Source organism: Ammodytes marinus (genome assembly GCF_949987685.1).
Source record: "Ammodytes marinus genome assembly, chromosome: 20".
Lineage (NCBI taxonomy): Eukaryota > Metazoa > Chordata > Actinopteri > Uranoscopiformes > Ammodytidae > Ammodytes > Ammodytes marinus.
Genome location: NC_137224.1, coordinates 8,620,688 through 8,645,469, shown reverse-complemented (window position 1 = coordinate 8,645,469; position 24,782 = coordinate 8,620,688). Strand labels below are relative to the sequence as shown.

The 24,782-nt window shown below is 39.9% G+C and overlaps 1 protein-coding gene across 1 annotated transcript in view; it reads right to left on the bottom strand.

Annotated features, from left to right (window-relative positions):
• Positions 1–11,662: 11,662 nt before the first annotated feature.
• Positions 11,663–24,782, bottom strand: part of LOC307267365 (calcium-activated potassium channel subunit alpha-1a-like) — a gene marked incomplete at both ends in the record, with an annotated part of 84,559 nt that continues 71,439 nt past the window's right edge. The window contains 10 exon segments of the mRNA XM_080049679.1: positions 11,663–11,814; positions 12,693–12,721; positions 16,206–16,427; positions 16,541–16,659; positions 17,299–17,493; positions 18,682–18,812; positions 20,067–20,180; positions 21,198–21,390; positions 21,804–22,028; positions 22,403–22,526. Of these exon segments, the coding sequence (XP_079905805.1) occupies positions 11,663–11,814; positions 12,693–12,721; positions 16,206–16,427; positions 16,541–16,659; positions 17,299–17,493; positions 18,682–18,812; positions 20,067–20,180; positions 21,198–21,390; positions 21,804–22,028; positions 22,403–22,526 (1,504 nt within the window).

Genomic DNA, 24,782 nt, shown 5'->3' with positions numbered 1-24,782 from the left:
GGACTTTTGTCTCTATTAGCATCCTTCATGGATAAATAACACATTTCAACTCATAGGCTCAGTGACGAAAAAAAGAGAGTGTTATTGCGTTGTTAATAGATTTCTGCACACTATAATAACCCTTGTTGATCGTTGTGTTTATCTCTGTGAAAGAGAAGAAGACACAGAGACAGCGGATAGTTAGCCTTGACACTAAGTGTCACATGCTTCGGCTGTGTCACCCCTTGACACAATAATGACTCAGAAAGGCTAAAAGCTCATTGCAGAAAATAAATAAAAAATCACAGTGATTTCGTCTTTGTCTTCTTGGGCTGGGCTTGTCTGAGTATATTTGCTGTTTTGTCTGAGATGTAATGGATCATACACCTGATATGAGTTCATTATTCATCTTTATTTATAAACAGGGTTTTAGTACAATGTAACATTACAACATGTACAAAAGACAATGTTTTATTTTTTTGCTGTACCAACATACGGTGTGTGTGTGTGTGTGTGTGTATGTACTGTATATACTCTATATAGTGTCTAAATTGCTTTCATGCGAATGCCTCTTTAATTATCTGCAGACGCCCCTGAATGTCACATAAGTGTGCTCTTCTTTAACGCAATGAAAAACAAATGTTTAACCCTCCTCCTCGTCTCCTTGTTCTAATAAATACATTTGGCCCTGATCCCCCTCTCCACCTCAGACAGATGATGTGTAGTAGATGCAAGCTCTGCATTTTCTCTCATCCGTCAGCTCTTCCTCCCACTATCCCTCTCCTGCACTCCATCTTTCACAACTGTAACCTACGGTGGCCAGCTGTGCCGCGAGCCCCAGAGTGTATTTACGGCGAGCTGCACTTCATCACACACAGCCCGCACAGCTGCCAACTTTACTGGGAGCGTATACTCCAGCCTCCCTGCCTCTGGACATGTTTTTTGTGTGCGCCAGTGAGATCCTGCACCGCTGCTGGATGCTTCTCTCTCCCCCAGCTGCTGCCCTGCTGGAGAAGGTGTGGTGAACTGTTAATGGCCTGTAGAGTACAAACAGCGGTGCCCAGGCCCGCCACCGCCACTGGGCAGGCTCAACTACAGCACACACCCTCCAGTAAAAACAGTAAAACAAACGGCACCATTCAGAGTTTTAACCAAGTAAATAATTCTGGTCATATACAGGTTTGTTTAACAGTGTTTTTTTTTGTCTATCTGCAAAAAAAGCAATGATGTATCGATTGTCGACGGGTCTCTCTCTCTCTGCTGGCCCTCTTGTTGATATTTTGATACGACGTTAAAATATCCCCCCCCCCCTCCTCAGTTTGGCCCAACAGTAACAGCATAAATCTGTCCTGAGACTGCAGGGGGCCCTGGTGATGAGCTGCCTACCTTCCCGTCGAACCCTAGTCCCAAGGCAGACAGATTGGAATACATTCCCCTCTCTTTCTCTTATAGGGGTTTCCAGTGTCTTCAGAGCCTATCAGGACAGAGGGATCTGCCCCCCCCCCCCCCCCCCCCCACACACACACACTCCCTGTCCCTCTTAGCATATCAGGAGGCCGTCCATCTTCCGCCAGTGCAGAGCTTTATGCGATGTGACAGCTCCTCACACTTCAGTGTTCGGATCACCTCATAGTAGCTCAAGATATTGGAAAAAATGAGCACACTTCCCAACCGCGGTGACCAAATGCAGATTGACTGAGGGTATCCGCAGGCCGTGTATGGCGGCCCCTCTCTCCTCCTGTCCTGACAGAACAGGCCTGCTGGTAACTCTCTTCACAGAAGAAAGAGAGAGATAGAGAGAGAGAGAGAGAGAGAGAGAGAGAGAGAGAGAGAGAGAGAGAGAGTCTGGAGACACATCAGAGGGGAAAGCTGGGCTGCAGACAGGAGTACGGGAGGGCGGTGGTGGTGGTGGCGGCGGAGAGAGGGGAGCGAACACTTTGAAGCTATTGGAGGTGATGTCAAGTTTGCTTAGACTCAAGGGGTCGGGTGTTTGAATATGCTGGCCACTAATACGGCACCAGTATCTCTGTCCTCATCTCTGTTTTCTGTCACCGTGTACAATCCAGGGCCCGTCTACCCCGGCCTCCTTCTGACAATGTCCTTTCACATCATGTTATTGCACACTCTCAGCAAGCCGTCACTCAGCTTCTTTGTCTGAAAAGTGGAGGCCGTTTTCGCCCGTTAATGCACTTGCATTGCACCCATATAGAGGTGACGGTGGAATACCCTATCTGCTTTCCCATCAGGAAATCATTGGCAGGGCAGGGGAGCTGGAATATCACTCACCGCTCGCCTTATTTTACACCACCAGGATGCATCTACATTCTTCAGGATCTGACGTGAAGTGGTGTTTGGATAGTGCAAGATGACCTAAGAAATGCTGCCCAGGAGGTCTCTTTATGTGCAAGAATCTATCATAAGAAATATCTATAATGTATAAATCAGTGCAAATACACTCATATCATTTTCCTGCCCTGCAGGCGAAATGCACTCATCCACCATTTTTTTTCCCTGAGCAAGTAAATTCATTTGAGTCCCACTAGGTTTGTTGTTTTTGGGGCGTTTACGTGAGGTCAGAGGCCTAAAAATAATACAGAGTTTTTTACTTTCATTTCTCCTAATTGCAAAGTTTATGTTAAAGTCACGGCTCAGCAGCATACTCGGTTCCACCAGTGATCCCTTTAAAGAGTGCTCAATCTGTCTGTCTAGACGTTGTCCTGAGGCAAAAAATGTGTTTTTAAAGGTCAGACTCAGGAAAATGTTCACATCTTTTTCCTTTTGTAATGTTAAACAGAGCAGCATTAGATCACAGGTAATGGATTTCTCTCGTGAAATGGATTATGATTTATGTAGTAAAACAGTCTGTTTAATATTATCTTTGTTCCTGTAGAGCATTATACTTCCCTATATGATGTACTGTAAATATATCACCTCAACAGAGAGAAATAGGACAACAGCCATGGATGGTTTAACAAGAAGTGGGGGCATTCATTTGTTGGATTTCCACCATTTTTGAAGTTTAGTCAGTCGGTCGTCCGCGGAGGATAAAATCAGCCATCACTTTTTGACCACGGAGCAATCAGACACAGCCCTCCAGTGTCTTCAGCTGACTCTTCTGGCCCTGTCAAGTCCTCCTTCAATCCGGGAGTCTGAGCAGTCGCGTGGAGGTTGACATGATTGCCTTTAAGCAGCCCCTCTTAGCCAGTGACACACAGCTGCAGCCAGGCACCTCTTCTGACAGTAAGAGCACCATGATGGATTGCCTTGCCAAAACTGCTGATCAAAGAAGGTCAGAGTTCAGCTGTGTGTCTGGGCTGCACTAGGCGTGTGTACAATCACCACCAGAGATGGCTCTTCCTCTCAAACCTCCAGAGCGTAAAGCTGATTTTTTTTTTATCTTGGCTGAAAGCCGCCTGATTGAGCTGCGGGGTGATTAGGTAATTAATTATTGGGAATTTATCTGATGAAAAGCTAATGTGTCAAGAATTATATTTGAGTTTATCGACCTCAAGGGGATCAACCGAGCCTCAGATTGATAATAAAGTTCAAGCTTCATACTTGACACTATGCCAATATTACAGCAAGCGCTGCTTACTCTATGGAAAAGTATTCATACGCTCATTAATACACATACAATGCCATCTCTGGGCTGCAGAAGTGCTCTGCTGAAAAGAGCAGACATTTGAAAGTTTCTGACATGTGTCGCGCTACCATCGAGACACTGCCGCTGATGTAGGTGGAGCTGACAGCGTCCCAGTCATTGAAGATGGCTCTGGGACATACCAAGTTTGGTACGTGTCAACTCTCATTGCTGTTAGGATGCAAGCTAAGTGAAGTCGGGATGCATAAACAGCATCATTAAAAAGGGGGAATTCATATTAAACATTTTGGGGTGGAGTGGCAGGAGAATGTTTTTGATGTTTGATTAAAGAATAGAATGTGTTTTCCAGTATGGCTTAATCATTCTCAGAGATGGAGAAATGGGCTTGTTATGCAGAGAGGAAGCAGTTTGTTCAAAGTGTTTTGACCATGTGACCATAAATGTTTCTAGTTGTTTTATTGGTGTTACGGCACACATTCTCTTAGTGATGCACTTAGTTGTACACAAAAAAAGTGACAGAAATAACATGTAAAGAAAGAAAAAACAAAAGCTTGAGAGAGGAGATCTGCATTTTTGGGCAATTGTTGAGTAAAGTCTTTGTGACTGACATATTGAATTTACCACCAAACCCCTCCAAATTGCAGTGGCTGTTTGAACATCAGACAAGCAGTTGTGATGAAGAATATGGCCTTTTGAATATAAAAACTGTAGATTCAAGTGTATCTGAATACTCAGTAGATGATACACATTGCCTAACCCTGAGCTATTTCATTTGGGGCTTAAATTCTTTAAGACAATGTGATTCGGGAGGAAATGGAGCAGATAGTGGCTGGAGTGGGGGACGTCTGCGGTCGAGGTGACTGAAGAGTCTTATTTCTGGGCCAGATTCACATTAGTGACATTCATCATTGAGAGGGAAGATGGTATAATTAGCTTGTCAGTCTACTTAAGGCTGAGCTGGCGCTCATTTTGAAGAAGAATGGACTGCAAGCCCAAGGAGCCGACAGCCAGTCGATAATGTGGCAATTAATGTCATAAATAATTCTAAAGCCAATTACATTAAAATGGACTTCACCCTCTAAAACAGCACTTTATTTCCTATCATTTTATGATGTGTTCAGTATCAAACAGCAGGAGCAGATTTTCCTCTATTTCTACATATGGTCGACATATGGCGACGGCATAATGTGAGGCATAAAAATCAGTAGGGCCATGCAGGAGATTTATCTGTTGATTTAGGTTGCTTTTGACTTATGAACATCTTCCTTATTGCCGAAGCCTCACCTGCGGTAAAAGGCAAATACAAAGTGTAAAACCACTTTTAATCAAAATGATATTGCCTCTATGTTGCTAGCTACATAAAATGTCTTCTGCTCTTAAAGAATGTGAGTAATTTAATGGCAGTGGTGGTTAAATATATCAAACGCTCCTTCTGGCCTTGGGAGGGTCAAGCCCAGTGTGATATATAGAGAAGACTGTTATGGCTGAAGGTCGTGTCAGCTTCTTCTGCATAATGCATGAATCCTGTAACTCTCTCTGACTCCAATCTTCTGAACCTGAACCTTGGGATGAAAATTTTACTAAGTAAATCAGCGAGCATGCTGGCATTTCTATTAACCTCCAGTGTGGAACTGACAGAAACATGAATCACAGTAAATAATATCTTGCAAATTGTAAATCATGTTTACAACTTGGGCTGAGAAGTGATGTTATGGGATCGTGCCATCTGTTTGCTGTTTGTTTCTTGCTAATTTCTTTGCACAGAACCAACGGAGAGGGTGTTTTAATGTGCAAAATGACAATTTAACATAAGAAATATGGTAAAACAGTGATTGCTGATGCTGAACCAAATTACATTTACCAGAGGCACTTAAATAAAAAAAATATATATTTTTACTGATACATTTGCACCAAACAGCATCCACAGATGTTTCAGTTTAGTTTTGATATATTAACGTGGCAATATTCTATTATAATACAATTTGTATTTTGTTTTATATGAGTGGTATTTCCCATATCAAAGATGAAAATAGCCAAGAGCTTTGATTTATGCATGCATGGAGTGAAACAAAAGAAAAGGAAATGTTGACCTTTACAGGGAACATAAAGGGTCAGTGCGGCAACTGTGCCTTACAGGCAAATTGCCTCCCAGTGCCAGCAATCTGTCCTTACAACAGGAATGAACTCCTTATCTTTAGCTATTTGTTAGTCTGTTTGTCAAATGTGCTAGTAGAAATGTGAAGAGGCACAATGTGTCCCTCTGTGTACAGGTGACCTCGCAGCAATTATTTAAAAAAGAAAAGTGGAACAAATGGAGCAGCAGTGACATAAATGTTAACAGCAAACCTTTCCTCGATTTTAATATACATATATACATATTTTAAAGTGGTAGCCCTGAGACTCTTTTGACTTTCTTTAAGACACAGCATGCAAGCCTACAAGCCCTCCTGCCCTCCTTCATTTCTGTATCAAAGCGTAAACTAATGCAAAATGTATATGGCCCTTGGCAGGAAAGATGGTAGTGTAGCTTGGTACGGGAAGATCTGTGTGCTAAAAGCTTGAAACATCTGTGTAAACACATGGCCTTTTTCCAACCATGTAGACAATGTTCTCATAGCCTTAAGATATATGTCCAAGGCAATATACCTTGCCCCGGGGCAATCCTGGAATGGCTTTGAACATCTGAAAAAAAAACCTTGAGCTTCAAGCAATATCCACTTTCAATATTCCAGCTTGACAGCAAAGCACACAAGAATTCAACCTATTAGTCTGGATGGAAGAATAGGTCCACGCGCATAGGGTGGCTTTTTTTTGCAACCTGTTTTTTTCTAATCCTTGAAGTGTCTATTTTAAGATTCTGCCAGGTATCAGGCTGAAATAATAATTGGTATCGTGGTTTATTTTTAACAGTTTATTACACATTTACCAATTTCGAAAATGAAAAGCATAACTCAAAAGAAAGCATAACTTTTGAAGAAAAAAAATACAGAGGCAAAGTAACACATTTTTCCATATAATTCTGACTCAAGGAATTCAGTAAAATAGTTATTTTTAACATTCAAATACATTCATTCAAATACAATCACTGTTTTTGTCCAGAAAAACTGTGAAAAAACTGAGAAAAAACTGTTTAGCAGTACCTAACTATTTAACTAACTAACTAACTAACTAACCTAGAATGTTGATAAGAACAACATATTCCTACTCCCTACAGTCCAGGAAATAGGTATATGTAGTTCAAATTTAGAGTCTTGGGCCTGCCATATAGTCCAGCAGATAGGTGCAATATATGAAGGAATTGTGCTTTTGATGATACAAATATGAGCTTTGGCACACTGTTAAAGCATGCCTCAAGGAAGACTTTTGGCTATAGGGCCATCTTTAATTTTTCCTTAATTATTTTAGAAAAAACAGCCCACGTCAGTGGCAGATGGCATTGCGCTGTCCACTGCACCCCTTTGTGAATCCACAGCAGAGGAGTTCACAACAGGCCTGTATCGAACCTGGAAGTGCAGCCCAGTGAAGTTCCCATCCACCTGTGGCCTTCTTGGACTTGCCTGATGCAGTTACCTCTGCTCTCCCATGTGAATTTAGTGACATCTGACAAACATTTCTGGTGGTTTCAGACTATGGTGGAGTGGTGGGGCTAACTAGTACATTGTCCTCAAGTAGCATAGTGCATTGAGGGACCATGGCTAAACTATTCAAGGAGGTGGATCCTAATGAGAAAGAAAGATCAGAATTCCTGGCCAATAACCTGGAACAAATGTGTTCCGTTTCAGGAAGACACAAATGATATGCTGAAATGTCCATCTCATTTTGTATGTGGCACAAACTCCTACTCGACAAACTTTGTAGACCTCTTTGCCCAAGAGGCCAAGTACCAAAGTCAATGTCTTATCTATCTGTACAATAGAGTGAGATCCATGAAAGCACAACAATATAACAGACAATGTTAACCATGGCATTGCATTCACTGCACGTGTCTCCTATATTGAGGTGTACATGGAGAATCCCCTGTAGCACCAATGTGCAGGGTAATGCGTAACTATGTAGTAGTAAAAAAAAAAAAACTCTGTTTTAGGCTAATAATTTTTTTTTAAAACTACTACATAGTTCTGCATTACCTATATACCATATATATATATATATATTTTTTTAACTACTACATATGGCTTTCATTGGACTCTTAGCGGTTCCAAGCGTATGATTGATCGTGATGGAAATACAGGTGTTTTAATGATGCTGTGATATCTGTATGGGTGTTGTTTTGAAGGTTATTTTCAAATTTAAGGAATAAAAAAAAAACTATATATAATAGTGTTTGGAAAAGAGTAGGCAAACAGAGCAAAACAGGCAGGACCTTCTGCCTTTGTTGTTGTTCTTTAATTCTGTTAATAGCCCAAGGTAAAGATTTATCTGCTCTTGTCAATTTACCTCAGCCTCAATATAAAGCACCAAGGTCACTTTTTCCTTGCCTGGCCCACAGGATTAAATTGTCATGTCACTCTAATAGGCAGCACAGGGAATCATTAGTCCAGCTCAGCTGCCTGACTGATAGGCATTTCAGTCCAATCATGGGAGTGTGCCGCCACAGGCCAGCCAGTATTGACACTATGTCAGGACGGAGAGGGGACGCCTTAATCAGCGAGGACACTCTCAACATTGATTTGACAAGCTGCCGTAATGACCCCCTTGTTTTGGTAAAGGATCACTATTTATCCAGGCTGGCATTGATGCACTTGGAGTGCTGCATTGTCATGGAAACTATCATCACCAGGCAAGCCTGTACACAGCATGGACAAGAGTTGTGTTGAGAGGGGAGAGAGAGCCGTGTGTGTGTGTGTGTGTGTGTGTGTGTGTGTGTGTGTGTGTGTGTGTGTGCGCGTCTAGTATGACTGGTAGCAACATGTAAAAACTGCAACTTGTAAATTCTTGTTAGGCTGATACATTTTCAAGCACTCTCAATCCCAACACGTTATGTTCATGTGTTAAAGCTGACTACAAACATGGAAATGGAGGGTTACTGGTTATTGTGACATTACTTATTATGATCATACTGTTTTTTTAATCCTATACATCTGTGTTAATTTTCCTCCAGAACACATCTGAATATATATATATATATATATATATTTTATTTCTTTAACGAATTTGCTCCAGAAGTAACCGATGAGGTTTCAACCCCTTAGTTGGGAATCACTGAGGTAGACTTTTGAAAAATCCATAATTCAATATGGCTATGTCAGGTCAGGTTTCCCCTGGATTGCAACATCCGTAGTAATCATTGTGATTTCACTGAACCAAAGAGATTGTTTCTGTCTGTACGACTCACACTCCCATGTTTGCCTCTTTTTCCCTTTGTGAGCTTTGATACCATATTGGTTAATAATTCAACTTAATTATGGAGACAGTTGCCATCATAATTATATAGAGCATATTTATGATAATGCTCAGTAGATCAATGCATAGAGCTTTGATTTATAATCCTTAAAATAATTATTGTTTTTTTTTGGTGTGATGGCTACATGTGTTTGTTTACTAAGAAGGTGACACTGCTGCTGGCAGGAGGATCATAGAAATCAGCGGGCGCTCTGTGAGGTGTTAGTCTGTAAATATTATTGGCATGCTGACAGTCTCCCACAGTGCCATGGCGTGTAAAATCATTAACAAGCAACAGGATGGGCCCTCTCCATCCCCAAGGTGAGAATTTGGAGAGAGTTTTATCAGCCATTATCCAGAGGGTGCATCGTGGTGTCTCCGTGTCACACGCTCAATCTGTCAGCATCACAGGAGAAGGCTTTATAAATAGTCCCTTCTTTGACATACAGACGCGTAGAATGTGGCGTTGTTCAGCTACTGTTGTATAGTAAGTTTTTCTTCGCTTAGCCTTGTGTGCTTACGTTAGCCGTTCAGGAACAGTTAGCTTCTTAGAAAAGTCTTGAGAAAATAAATGACATGACATACTGTAGAACACATATACATCAGCTTTTAATCTGTGAAAATACAAAATGAAATCATGTACAATTTATGTACAAGCCTATTTGTACAGGACAATAAATTGTATTTATTATTGGGTATTATGACATAGTCAAAAATATCAACTTAGCACTGTCATTGTATCTGCAGTGTGCTAAAAGAAAAATTCACAAAATTGTACAAACTAGACTGCAATGCTGAATGTCTCCCACAGGTACTGTCAAACAAGAGCACACTAGAAAGAAATATTTTTACATTAAGCTTTACAGATTTCTTTGAAGAGTAAAAATGCATTGCTATCAGGCCCTGCTATTGACAATGGGTCATTCAAAAAAAAACTTTTTAAGACTTATTTATTAATTATTTAGTACAGTTCTAGTTATCTCCAGGGAATTACAGCCTCGTATACAGAACAATTTTACTAGTTTTTGAGATGGCGAGATGGAAAGCAAAAGGGAAAGTACATGTTATTCAGTCTCACAGCAAAAGTCAATTTTGCTTTAAGCCACTTTTCGCAGCAGTGGTTCTTCTGGAGTCCTCCGTTGGCTTTAGCACTGCCTGGCACATTACTGGCACTGAGGGTCGGATGGCTTGGATGTTCTCTGTGCCGGTAAAAATGTCATAGTCTCTCTCTTTTCACTTCCATGGGCTTGATTGCGATGCATCCTCTGTGAATTAAGGATTGTATGTATAGCTTTCATTATAATTGTTTTCCCTTTCTTTCCCCTTCATTGATTCTGAAGTAAAGTGACAACAGTGCCAATATAGCTATGTTGTATTACTTAAATAAGACAAGATTTATAACCACTCTCCCATGCCCTTACAAACCGACACAAATTATGAAATGATTGATGCTTCATTAGATCCGTGTAAATTGTATGCATTATGAATTATATTGATTGAACTGGTTTACTAACAGAATACAACCTGTCAGAGCACCTGCATAGCCAAAATACAGTTTTTATGATAGAGCTGTTTTTTGCAAGTGTATACAAAAAAAAACATGAACATGTCTAGTTGTGGCATTAAGATTGGTCATGGAGCACATACAAGCGCTTGATTGGCCTCCAAGACAATCCTGTGTCAGGCAGTGCTTACAGCCAAAGGAGGACTATGCCCACTGATATGCGATATGTGGCTTTGACATTAAACCAACCTTCACACTTATTATATGGCGCCATACTTTATCATTGTATTTGGCTTTGCTGTCCATTGTGTCTTTAGTTCATGAGTAACTCTGTATCAAAAACTGTGTGAGGGTTTTGGTTATATTCCAACAAAACAGCTCTATCATATTTGGCTATTGCCAAAAATGAAAAAAAAAAAAAAATCCTAACGTTTTACTCATGGAGAAACTTTGCAGATACTAAAAAAGCCTGGCCTAATACAAGTTTGGGGGTTTTGGACATTGCAACCAAACAGCGACATGAAAACATTTATAACAAAAGACTCAAAAAGGCATGGATAAGACAAAAATAAATGGATATAGTAGAGATAAGGCTGGAGCCAAACGCCATTAACACATGGACACTGGCCATCATAACTGTCACAAATGTTGTGAATTAGCTCCAAATGGTAAAGGAGTCACTGAAAGTCAGTCACTCACAATGCCATTGTGGTGGGGTCGCAGCTGGATGTAAAATGCACATTTTTGTTAACATATGGGTGAAGCAAATACAGTGGTAGTAGTTGCTCATCGACAGCTGAAAAGGCAACTTTTACAATTGCAAAACTTGATCCAGTTATCATAGCAATCCCCTCCATTGATTTTGACATTGCTGTTCTCCTTCAAGTGACCCTCATTCCCCAAAAAAGGAACAAAAAAAGTCATGGAGTCTGGTCACCACTAAAGATTAGCTGTGCAAACTAATAGTTGAGGGGTTGCGACAATGGACAATGATTGTCTTCATGTATATTTCATGTATGATTCTTAGCCTGCTTGCACAATAAGCAGAGGTGAATGAGGAAAGCAGTATGATTCTGGTCTCTTCTAATGTCAGTTGATGATTTGTGTTTTGCAGACGAGACGATATCCCGAGTCCCAGTCTGACACCGACATGATAACTCTTCTGGGAGTCCATGGTGTCAGTGCAGGTCCGGAGCTCAGCACTCGTCTTCTGCTTCTCGGATGGTCGGTATGGGGCTGTTTGTGGATCTATAGTGAGTGACTTGGTTGACGGTGAGTGTATTCACAGGCTTGATCTGTATGGTCCTCAGGTGGGTATTCTCTGGCTCATCTGTAAACCATGTCTTTTCTGAGAGAGAGCCAAAATCATATAGAGAGAAAGAGGAAGGGGACATGAGACAGTTAATGCCACGTGAACGTCATTTACAATAGCAGTGTTCTTTTGTGTTTTGGGAGGACATTGTAGAAGAAATAATAATAATCTTTTCATTAATTTTGTAAAAAGAAATTCTGACATGATCAAATATGCTCCTAGATGATAGTTTTTTTTAAAAGGGCAGGTTAGTATCACTCAGTGTCCCATTGTCTGATCGTCCCAACACTGTAATGCCAGTAATTTCATGGCCCAAAATGTTTTTCATTGACTTCATACTGCCATTGAAGCATGCCGTTTCGTTGGGGCAGCAGACATGCAGGTCAACAGTTAAACAACATTTGTTTTCATACTTCACTGTAACATATTAGAATGTATTTAATTTAACCTCATAAAAAATCATACCGTCAGATATTATTTTTAATCTTTTTGAGGGGCTTCAGTCTTTAGGCTTGATGCAACTTTCATTTCCTATAAAAAGTAAATGGATAGTCCGTCATAAAATATTGCTGGTGATTTATCCACTTGGCAGTGTCCATGGTCATGCATTTTGATCAAAATGACTTAAGGCTTTGGTGCTATAGCACGTTAGCACTTATGCCAGTAGATAACAATGCCAATAATAAAACTTTAAACATCACTCGATACAGAATAAAGTGAAGTAGCATCAAACCTTTCCGCAATCACACATTCTACGGTGAAATGTACTGCATAGGTCATAACCATGCGGCCCTGATGCAGTCATTTGGAAACACTTAACTACTTGGCTTTCATTCAGAGGGCAAAATGTCAGCAAGGACATGACCGTGTTCAATGCATTATTTAACATCATGCAAAATCATTCACTTCCGTACCTTGGCCCACTCTATTCATCCTTGTTGCACTTTGGAAAAAGAAAGTAGTACACTAAATGTAAGCTAAATGGGAAATACTAATATGACCATTAATGACAGAAACTGCACAGCATGATGATCATAGGTATAAAAACAGCAAATGCTCTCATTACATATGGATGTAGGAGTAGGTTAAACATGAGGGGGCAACCACCAACTCAAGAAAAAATGAAGAAACACAGAACTTGTATCATGTCAGAAAATCTTGAAGTGCAATTACTATGCATGCCATATTGTTTCCGTGCCTGTTGCCAAAGCAATTGGAAAGATGATGTTGTCCATGTTTCAGATGTGACTTGATAAGCAGCATGCATCTAACATACCAACAATGTTATATAATGTTCTTAACCAGGAAAAAACAAATAGGGATCAGTAACTTCATGTAGAAAAAAATCTGTAAAATGTTAAAGGGCAGTGTAGCTGAACGTTTTTTCAAATGCTCACAATTTACTAACCATTGAATGCTTGTAGTATTCATTCAGCAGCTCTGGAAATCTAACATGTGCTCATTTAAAATTTGAATAAACAATCAAACAATATTTGAATGTGAATATTTTCCCATAGCAACAATGTTATGTTACTTGGAGAATGCATACCTCCATTAATTCCTCTCAAAATCCTCTGAATGTGTTAATAATAATAAATTGTTTAGATATTTGCAATCAATATACACACAGCAATGAATAATAATGCTAGTAAGAACTCATTTTTCGACCCTGTTATTACACAGCACAGTATATGTTCTGTAGCTACTAGGGATGGGCGTTAGTAATCGAGTACTCCTCGTTTTTCTTTTTTTAGTGTCTAGCCTTTAGGCTGGCGGGCCGCCCCTATTTTAAAATGTTATATAAGTGTACAAAACGGATAAAATAAAGTTTAACAAAATTAAATATTTTGATGCAAGTGCAATAAACTGAGCATTGTGTCAAACAGAAACTGCAAATAACTGCCACCTCCGTGCCACCGCAGCGCAGCCTGTGTTCTCCACGGCACCGCGGAGCTGAACACTGTCTCTCCTTCCTCCAGAACATTTTCAGGAATATAACTGTCCAATTATTTCAAAGCAGATGATAAAGTTACGTTTATAAAAAGGGGAGATGACACCTGTTACTCTCAGTTAGTAATGAGTAGACTCCAGGTGAGCATGCAAGGTGCTCTCCGCTTGGAAAGAAAAGTAAAGAAGAAGCAAGGCTTACTTCAGTCACATTCGCTCCGAGCCAATAACAGAAGCCTTCAATAGGGAATATGGGGATAAGATTCAAAAACCGACCGGTGTAACGTTCCGTTAATGAGGAATTAGTCGCGGTAATTATTCACGGACACAGAGTAGCATTACGCGGTTGGATAATACAACTATCTGCTTTGGTGAGTTATTTATATGTAGGCTATTTAAATTGTAGGACAATCATTTTATATTATTTGCTGCCCTTCTTATTTTAAATGGTGACTTTGGCAATTTTTTTTTGTCACAACTACAGCCCATGCTTTTTTTCTCCGCACCGCAGACCTACTCGATCGGTTTAAATTGTGGCCCGTCTATTTAATTACTGTCGGTGAGGAAAAGGTGTTTTAAACTTGTGGAAAGAAATTCTTAATATTATATGGCAATTGTGACAGTTTGACAATAAGCATTGAGCGCTTTATTGTGGTGAACCGTTGTTCTGCAGACAGATGCGTTGCGTTCTAAAAATAGAAAAAAGTTTAATGAGGAATCGACTGATCCTCGAGGAATGCAAGCGATCACACGAGTAGCGAAAACACTCGTGCCCATCCCAGCTACTATTGAACTGGGAATATCTGACTTAAGTTCCTTTCCACAAAGTAGAACTGCAGAACTTTATCCTACATTCAGAGGGAGGTTGAAGGCCATTTCCAAAGCTACCATTGCAGAAAAAGCTTCCTTTAAACTTATGGATAATGGCGACTCAAGAGCTAGCCTTTGTACATCAGTGGTAACGGACGTCTCCAAGCCCAGGGGGCAAATGTAGATTCTATGGTGCATAACACCTTTGTGGGAGGAATTGAGGAGGCCATGGAGAAGGACTTCCATTTGGCCTCAAAAAGCTTTTGGGCAAATTATTAGACAATAATGATTAAAGGACTGCTCTTAGCAATGGAGGAAGACGGCCTCTTCAATACCTCTACTGTGTGACAGTCTTGTAGAGTGCCTACGACGATATGAAGGTGTCCTCCAAGGATGTGGCATGTTAGAGATTTTGTTTCTGGGTTTTCATGGGAAGAATCTGTAGGTAAAGCCTAGATTTGGATAAAGTCCGGTTTGATGACTTCAGGACTAGAGATCAGTCTTTTTGCTGATGATGCAATTCTGTTTATTGTTGTTTCTTTGAACCATGACTGTGGTAAAACTGCTGGTACTTTACTTTTACTAATTATTGGTAATCGATCAAGTACAAATAAACATCCGTTTTGTAAATAAGTTCAACACATACAAAAAACATTGAAATATGACATTCACATGTGAAGACAATGTATTAGCAATCAGTGTAAAGGTGTAACTTTATTAATACCTAAAGTCTTCTACTTGTAAATATAATGACATAATTAACACTTCAAGGTAGCAAATAACATTTAAGTATATCATTTTAATGTTAATGGCAATCAAAAGGCATTAAAAGGACAAGGTGATGAGTATTTCATAGGATATGACATAATGTGAAATTTTAAGACATATAATTTAAAGTGCAGGTCAAGTAAAATAAAGTTCAGCCCTAAGGTTAACAAAACTAAAATAAATTTCAACAGCGCATGACTTGGAATGCTGTAAGATTGAGACCTATTGACCTTTTTAACAGACATGAGAGTTATTGCACCACAGTATGTAAAGCTTAAGATTTTGAAATGTTTGCCTTGTCCTACTCTAAAGGGACATCATGTTCTTTGTGTTAGCCAATATCACACATAAAGAAAAACATTATCTCATCTTCATGGCCAAACCTTGTAATGTCTATAACAACAAAATGGTATGTGTTGATTCACCTATTTTTCTTTTAACCACAAAGGGCTTTTGGATGGGATTCTAAATAGGAAAAAATATATTTTGAGGAAAATTATTTAAAATCAAGAAAGTATTATATCTTGAGAAAAAGTTGAATGTAGATCTTGGCCTAAACAATGTACAAGTATGAAATAATTCACAACCACAATAACAACGAATGGATGGATAGAAATTCCAATAATTGTTTTAAAAAAAGCTTACTGCGTGGCAGCCCCCAGGAATAACAGAACCACCTTGTGGTTGCCTTGCAGACCACACTGTTCTGCTCTGTATTGGGTTGTTGCTTAAAAACTTAAAAATACAAGTAACGCATACATACATACACATTCAGACAAACAAACACACATGGACACCAAGACATGTTACATTCTGTCTGCAACAGGACACACAGGACACTAACTCTTGGCAGGCACTGTTCACGGACAAAGACGGTCAGAGAGCTTTAGGTGGGCACATACTTTTGTTTGTCTCGTGAGTCCCTGCTTTTGGTGCGGTTTGTACGGTTGGTGGTTTGGATAGAGTGGACGGAGGAGCTCTTTTTGCTGGAGGAATGGGACGAATGTGAAGAGTGGGAGAGGCTGGTTCGAGACTGGCCAGCGTTGTGGTCAAACTGCATCAGGCAGAATATCAGGTCTGAGGGCACTAGCTCAAACGCATATGGTGGATTGGTTATGACATACCTAAAGGAGAGCGGGAACAGATGGGAGGTTAGCTCAAAATCTAGTGTAGGTAAAGCCTTCATTGTGGCTGTTGTGAGCATCTTAATGCAGGGACACATTAGGTCCATACTCACCGTTTGGTACACTGGCTGTGATTATTTAGATGTGCGTCTCGTAACCGATAGATGCCAAAGCACAGCATGTTGTATGTTTTTAGGGCTTTACAAAACAGGTCACCATAGCAACCGCCATCCTGCAAGACAGTGACAGAAACAAAAACTTGTGTGGTACACCGTCTGCATTTTAACAAAAGCTACACTAAAAATAATAAAAAAATCATCATAACAATTATATTGACTTATTATTATTGCGTAACTTCTTGCATCAAAAAAACAGTCATGCACTGGTTTCCAGACAGTTATAAGGCATAAAAAATGAAGTCTTGAATAACCTGCTTTAACTTGATAAAATACCACCAGGGAGAGTAACAATAGAGAGCAGAGAAACTGACTAGCGCTAGAGTTCTGTCTTTCTATAATTTTAGCCTTAGTCTGCATTACAGTTATTACCTAACTCCTGCAAGAAGTCCTCACATTATAAAGTATTTAGCAACATCTATTTTGCTAAGCTTTTATGCATATGACATTTTTTTTTAATCACACTGTATAAATTTAAAATTGCTGTTTTTCTAAATGCAAATAAACTTATTTGAGAAAGATGGAACCTTGTTAAAACTCCAAATATCTATGTGACCGTTCTCATACATCTTTTTTTGGAGATACAATCTCTGCTACTTATCTCAACTCTGAATCCTCTCGCTAAAGTCAGCTCCCACTACACGAGCACACAAAGACGTGCTTAGCCCTCGAGCGACAAGATCAGTCACACTCACCCCAAGGTCGGCGAAGGGCCCGTCGTACAAGGCCAGCTGTGCCACCCGACACCTGTCCCTGTTAGCCAGGGTCTGCGGCGTGCTGTAGCCGCCGCGTAACGCATTCTCCTCCGCCAGCAGCCCCTCCAGCTCCGGTGTCGCTCCGCCTGTTACCAGCGTCCGGATCAAGGTGAGGATATTATCATTGAAGTATGTCTGAAAGAATGAAGGTAAGAGAAGGGGGGTAAATTCCTCAAGCGGACTCCACCAAAGTCCCGAACTGAACCGTCTCACTCACACCGCTCTGCACACCGAGTGATAAGACAGGAGAATCCCATTACGGCAAGTTATTCTCACTCACATCAAAGAGACACTTGGGAGTCCGTGAACACATCAATGATGTCCAGGCACAAACAGACAAACCTGTTCTACAAGCTATAGGTTAAGCTTAAAGATGCACTAAGTGAAGCTATCTTTTAAATTACAAGCAGTTAAAGGCCTACTTCACCGGTTTGAATATGAAGGTGTATTGAATTCTGAGATCCTATGTAGTATAAATGTGTGAAAAAAATTGAAATTGGTTCATCCTAGCCTGAGAAAAGGCAGAAAGAGTGTTTTTTTAACCCTATATTTCTCTTTCTCGTGACATCACAGAAAGAGAAATATAGGGTTAAAAAAAACTTTCTTTGTAAATATTACTGTGATGTCTTTTACTGTGACATCACAGTAATATTTACAAAGTACGTTTTTTTTAACCCTATATTTCTCTTTCTGTGATGTCACGAGAAAGAGAAATATAGGGTTTAAAAAAACACTCTTTCTGCCTTTTCTCAGGCTAGGATGAACCGATTTTAATTTTTTTTGCACATTTATACTACATAGGATCTCAGAATTCAATACACCTTCATATTCAAACCGGTGAAGTAGGCCTTTAAGGCTGATTTCTTTTAAAAAGGGCAAATGTCTTCTCTTTTTTCTTGGCACTGCAGTCTCTTGTCTCCCCCTGCTTGTACGGCACAGTGACATCTCCCTTGGCTGCTGACAGCGCTATTGACTAAAATGATTGATGAGGGCTGTCCATTAGGTAGCATTACCTTCGTCTAGACTGGAGCACACTTGAAGGCATCTTTGCTCTAGCCTCACTCAAACTGAAAGGTAGACAAGTGAAGCCATCATACCTAGTACAAGTTCCAGTCTTGTCATATTGTTTTAAAACGTGAGCTGCTTAAAAAATTATTTGGGTGGGGGGGGGGGGCGGCGCAGAAGGGGTATTCTGTGATCTGTACTGATAGCAAAACACATGATTTCTATGCATTTTTCAGATCAGGGACACACTATCTGCAAATTTGCAAAATCATCTATCATGAGCTAATATTGTCTTGACTAATTTGGTTTGTGACTTACAGCGCTCATTAAGGAATCCAGCACACTGACTGCGAAGGCTGTCCCACAGGCAAAAGGCTGAGTGAGGTATAACTCTGTGTCGGGGTCGTCATCATCGTCTTGGTCCAGGAACTGAACATTGGAGTCATTCACTGCGGGGGTAAACATGGAAGTTTCATTACATATTTTAAATTCTTCATAAGCAACTTTCAGCAACAAACCAGATCTCATGGAATTATTTTGTGATATGAAAAAGCCATGTATCATGTGCTTGAGTATACTTCATTTACGGTACTTAGAGAGGACACAAAAGGTGGTGCACAACAGTCAGTAGCTGCAGATATGGACTGTATTAGAAATCGGTGTGCAAATTTCTTCATTACGAATTTTGATAAGATTGTAGGTTCTTTTAGGCAACTGAAATAAAACCGTGTTTAGCCTTGTGGCCAACTTGCCTCTGCCACATTCCATATCCAGGCCATTCATGCACACTCATGACACCATGCATATTGTCAAAGCTACAGGCCTTGAGTCAAACTCTGCCTGAAGTCAATATCAGTAACACCAATATGCCATTGTTTGTCTTGTAAATCCAAGACAGAACTTTCAATTACTTGTACTTGCATGTCAAAACAAATGAAAGTATCTCATTGCCTGAGAACCTTCTTTGAAGATGTATTTGAGCACACAAACACATGCAGTGGCTGGAAAAAAAGGAATGATGTAAAATTTTGTTGAGAACTACTCCTTCTGCAAGGACAGAAATAAATGTCAGTCATATCGACAGAGCTGAGATGAAAGAAGGGCACGGGCCAGAGAATGTGATCCGACAGAAGATGCTATGAAAACAGCCACAAGGACTTCTGAGGGATCAAAGGCCTTGTAATTCTTAGAAAAATAAAAGGGAAAAATTTTGCTTGGAGATAAGGGGCCAAAACTAGACAGGCAATTTCAACCAGAACCCAGGGTAAAATGTGCTCAAAGTGATGCCATGGGAATGGACTGAGCCCCTTGTGCAGCGAGAGAAATCAAAAGAAAGCTGATATGAAGGCAGCAGCAGTTACGACACTGCAGTAAAGGACAGAGGCACTTCGTTCTTACCCAGCTCGGTTATTATTTGTATGCTGGTCCCACTGCTTTTATCCTGACTGAATGAAATCACAGGCAGTTTTTTGCCTGGCTTTGCTAATGGTGCTAGACAAGTGTTGAGGAAAAACAGTTACTGGAGCATGTCAACAAGGCATACACAAAAAAAAACTCTTTTAGTAAGGTTAATCAAGTGTTGACAGCCTCTAATTGCAGAAATTGTGTTTTCAGATCCGTTAACTAGTTAACTGACAAAAAAACATACAACAGTAGAGCTAGCATATCAATCATTTGACACAAATACACAGCGGCACACGTACCTAGTTCTGTTATGATGGGAATATTTGCTCCAGTTGTTACAGAAGTCTGCCTTACTAAGCCATGGACTGGGCTGTTTTCGGGTGAGGATTTATCCATCCCCGGCGGTGTGAAGCCTAAATGGACACACACAGAACACAAGGCGCATCTGTTAATGCAATATTCAATACTTAATCAGAGGCTAAAAACAGGCATATCAGCAGAACTAATACACTGGGGCTATTTTTTCCATTCCCGGCTACCACCGAAGCATAAAGTTGCTGAGTGCGATGTTACCTTATTCCCGACAAGGTCCAATATTAGTCTATATATAATAGATGTGACATACTGCTCATTTTGTTTCCCTTAGATTGTGTGTGCATGGATACGGAAACCTTCTACACACACACACAAATACACGCACGCACGCACGCATGCATGCACACTCACGCACACACACATGCATGCACACTCACGCACACACACTCATACACAAGCACTCACAAAAGCATGTACAGTGTGGAGCCACAAAATAGAAAATAAGTGACGCAAGATTGAATTCAAATTGACTTGACATTCCTTGCTTTCCCCAGACTGACAAGTAAGCACATTAAATCAGTGATGCTGTATGTATTATACATAGGCCGTGTTCTGACATCCATCACTCACTGCTGACTAAGGCAAATGCGAGGTCGTATGTGTATTAGAGAAATAATGAAATTGGTAAGTTTTTTTTTTCTTCTCCCCAGGTCAAAAGGTTCCTAAAAGCATCCATCTCGATGCCAATGCATGGCTATTATTGAAGGCCAGCTCAAGTTAACTGAGTGCTTCAGTTGCTGTTTTGAAAGCTGTGACACAGTGACATGCAATATTCATAAATTATACACATTATATACCATGTATACACATGAACTGAGAAAGATAATAAAAGTGTAAGCCAGGTAAGGCTTGTGTGCCAACGCTGTGCTTGTTGCCACCAATTAGGTTTGTGAAGGAACCAGTTGTTACAGTAACCTGAGGAATAGTCAGTAGGGTTTACTGTCAAACGCAGTGACACCAGGTCAGCCAGGCAGCACCCGGTGAGGGATATTCTCTGTGCCAGGGCCCTGTCCCTTCCAGGCGGTGCAGTGAACTATGATAGGGCCCTCCTTTACCTTGGGAATTAGCCTGCAAGACCCCGATGCTGTCGTCAAACTGCATGGATTTGATGTTGAGTGACGCCAAGATGCATTCTTTGTCCTGCAGTGATGCATCGTCAATATTGTTCTGATTGGCTGACAGAATGACACACATGTCGCAGAGGTTGATGTTGACAGCCCTCAGATCTGCCCGACTCAACGGTGTGCCCTTTGAGAGGAAGTGAAGGAGAGAATTTGTTATCTCACCTATGGGATACAATAGGTGAAGGAAAATGCAAGAACTTTTATGTTGCAGTTCTCGTCCTTGAGCCTTATCTCAACCCTGTGTCCTACAAAAATTATTTTATACTTTAATATGACTATGAAAGTGACTTTTGTTCTGCTGAGGCTACTGTCTGAAAGGATTGTTCTTTAGGTAAGCTTTGCCTTTTTATATTTAACCAAAACCACCTCAACCTTTTCTGCCCCATAACTAATTGCTTAAATATCTATTCATGCTTAAGTTGCGGGGAGCCAATATTTTAAAAGAAAAACATACAATAAGTTACAATGGACATTTTATTGAAAAATTTAAATTTTCAGTATTTTTTTAAACCTGTGGGGCAATTTTGTTGTACTCACAGGTAAAATGGAGACCTTGGGAAAATTGTGAAGAGTCTCCCACTCCCGCTTTATATACTCAAGAGAGCCGACAAACACTATGTGCTTCAGCTCGTGGTAGTGAAAGTTGCTCGCTCTCAGAGGCATGATAAAGTTCCTGAGACCGATCAGCGCCGATTTCACATCTCCAAATATGCACACAACCACATGACCACTCAGAACCGTCATGGCTGCCTCGCTCCGGGTCTGAGAGGGAAACAAAGAACAAGGGATTACATAAAAAAAAAACATCTGACAGAAACGTGGGATAAACTGGCTTTTCAAGCAAATGTTAGAGCTTTTCTCCTCTTTCAGCTGCCCACTCACCCAGTAAAATATATCATGCCATTCACGACCGCATTAGACTATTAAAGTCATTTGTAAAATGGCATATGTATTAGTGCAAGAACTGTTCTATGTACAGGGCCCCCGTATAGCAAATGACACGTCAAACACCTCATTACAGAGTGTTTAAGTGCCCTGTCAACCTCTGATGGTGCTTTGTGACATGACACATCTGTCACCGGGGAGGAGAGTGTCAGGGACAAATGACGTGTGCAGAGTAAAGGAGCCGAACCCACCAAGGTGACCCTTTCGATGTCTTTGGACGGGCACCAGTGAAACATCCCCGTGGAGTCGTATTTCTTTACGTTCTCGTCCATGCTCTCAATCTGGTCGTTCCCCGGGATGAGCAGCGGGTCATGTCTAATCAAACAAGAAAGACGGTAAGGGAGGGAAAGAATTAATACCACAAGACAATGAAACTCTGAATTAAATTAGTTCTTGGGAATTGACTATTAAAGCAACATGATTTAATATTATAAACCAGAGGATATAATTCCCAGGCAGATTTAAAAAATAAAACTATTGACAGTTTTTAACAGGGAAGTGTTTAAAATAAAGGTGCTTTACATAGGTATATCAAGACTATACACATCTCAACAATCTAATACCAAGAGTAAAGTCAATTTAAAGTGCAAAAAAGACAATACAGTAAGAGATTTAAAAAAAACTAAAAAAACTTTCACTTTTATTGTCACAAGGTTCCTCATTAGATCATCAGAATACTTAAGGGATCTCCAAACAAATCTGTTTCACTCAAAGAAAAAGTAGCTTTCTTCCTTTTTCCCCTTTTTGCTCCTTCCTGTCAGAGGCCATCTGCAGAAATGCCAACTAAACTGCCATGTCATCAAGTAGAGTGACATCAGCGGCGGCAGCCAGGCGGAAGGAGATGGCAGCAACACACTGCGCTGACTGGCATGAGCACGGAGATGCAATTACGCCCCCTTACTGCATACATCTTTTGACATAGTGCACTGCGTGGTAAGAGCTTTAACAGACCAGACTTTAAATATTTCAGCAATTTGCCCATCATATTTGCTTTTCAAAGTGACGGATATTAATGATTAATAAGAGCATCACAACGACATAAACTAATTTCACAGAGCACAGTGGTGAGCTTTAACACTGACCACTATAGTGGTCTCCAGATATGAGTACCTGCCGGTACTACAAGTACAAAGCTTGTTCTGGTTGGAGTGATATTATCTTTTGATGGAGTTCCAAGTGATATATTAAAATACAAGATACTTTATGGAAACATCCTTTAATCCAAAACAAAATACTAGATATGATAAAAGCATAACAATTCCAATAATGTATAAAATTATTTCTAATATCTTCCTCCTAAGATAAATAAGTTACTATTCATGCTATTTCTGCACCATTTACTTGAAGTATTTAAATGTACCCAAGGTGATTTACTGGAAATCAATTTCCTGACAATTTTTATGTGATATTGATTAATTGTGAATGTATGCTAAACACACGGAATATCGTAATAACTATTAACAAAGCAATTTCTTTATTATTATAACAATATAAGTCATAGTTTTAAATCACATCATCATATGATACGATACTACTGATATATTACCAAATTATTGTTTCCAATTCACTCATGCTGAATGTCTTTGGACTTTGCAGAAAAATCCCAGGGACCAAAGTAGACATAGAAACTAGATAAAGAAAAGCCCTAACCATGGATTGAATACCGTCTACAATAGAAACATTCCTATCTACAGATGCCGTGTGCTGCCAAACACAATTTCCTTTGCACTAAATGGACTTCGTCAGATTCAGATCAGAGTTGAAGATGTTATCTTCTGAAACTCAGACAGAAGCCTTCTGTCTTTGTCCAAAAGCCTTTTAAATACTTAACGTCTTGTCCCCGTACGAGGAGCATCTCTTTAACCAATGTGAATACTTTAAAAGAATGCTACTTTAAGTAACATGTTAAGTATGCATGAAAGTGTCAGCTGAAACTATCATCCCTCAGGCTTCGAGAGACTGAAGCCAAAAAAGCCTGCCTTGGGCTTATATACCCCTAGGCAAGACCTGGATGTCCTTTCAAGAAGGAAAATGGTTGGAGAAGGAGAAGTCTTTTCTGCCACTTTCTGCCTTTTAGAATTGCGTCTGTCAAAGCAATTATAATTTGAAAGAATATAGTATATGCAACAATAAATTATGAGGGTGAAGTGTGTAAAATATTATTGTTCTTAAATAAAATGTTAGACAAAAGTAACTTTAGTTGCTAGCATTATCGCTGAAAAAAGTCAGAGACCAACGCTTTGCATGTAGGGATTCAACCAACAGATACTATAACTATTAATCAATTTGTTAACCTACAATTAATCCATTTATATCTTGATTAATATTTAATCTAAGAATGTTTTGAAGAGGTTTTTGAAGTGACATTTTCAATTTGATTTGTTGTCGATCCAACAGTCCAATACCTAAACGTATTCATTTTAGAATAATATATAACAGAATAAAGCAGCCAAATCATCACATTTCGAAAGCAGCAAATGTTCCATATTTCTGTCTGATGAATAATGTTGTTAATAAATCTCTTGCAAATCAACAAGTCGATAAATTCAGCACTGTTTATCCGTGAAAATC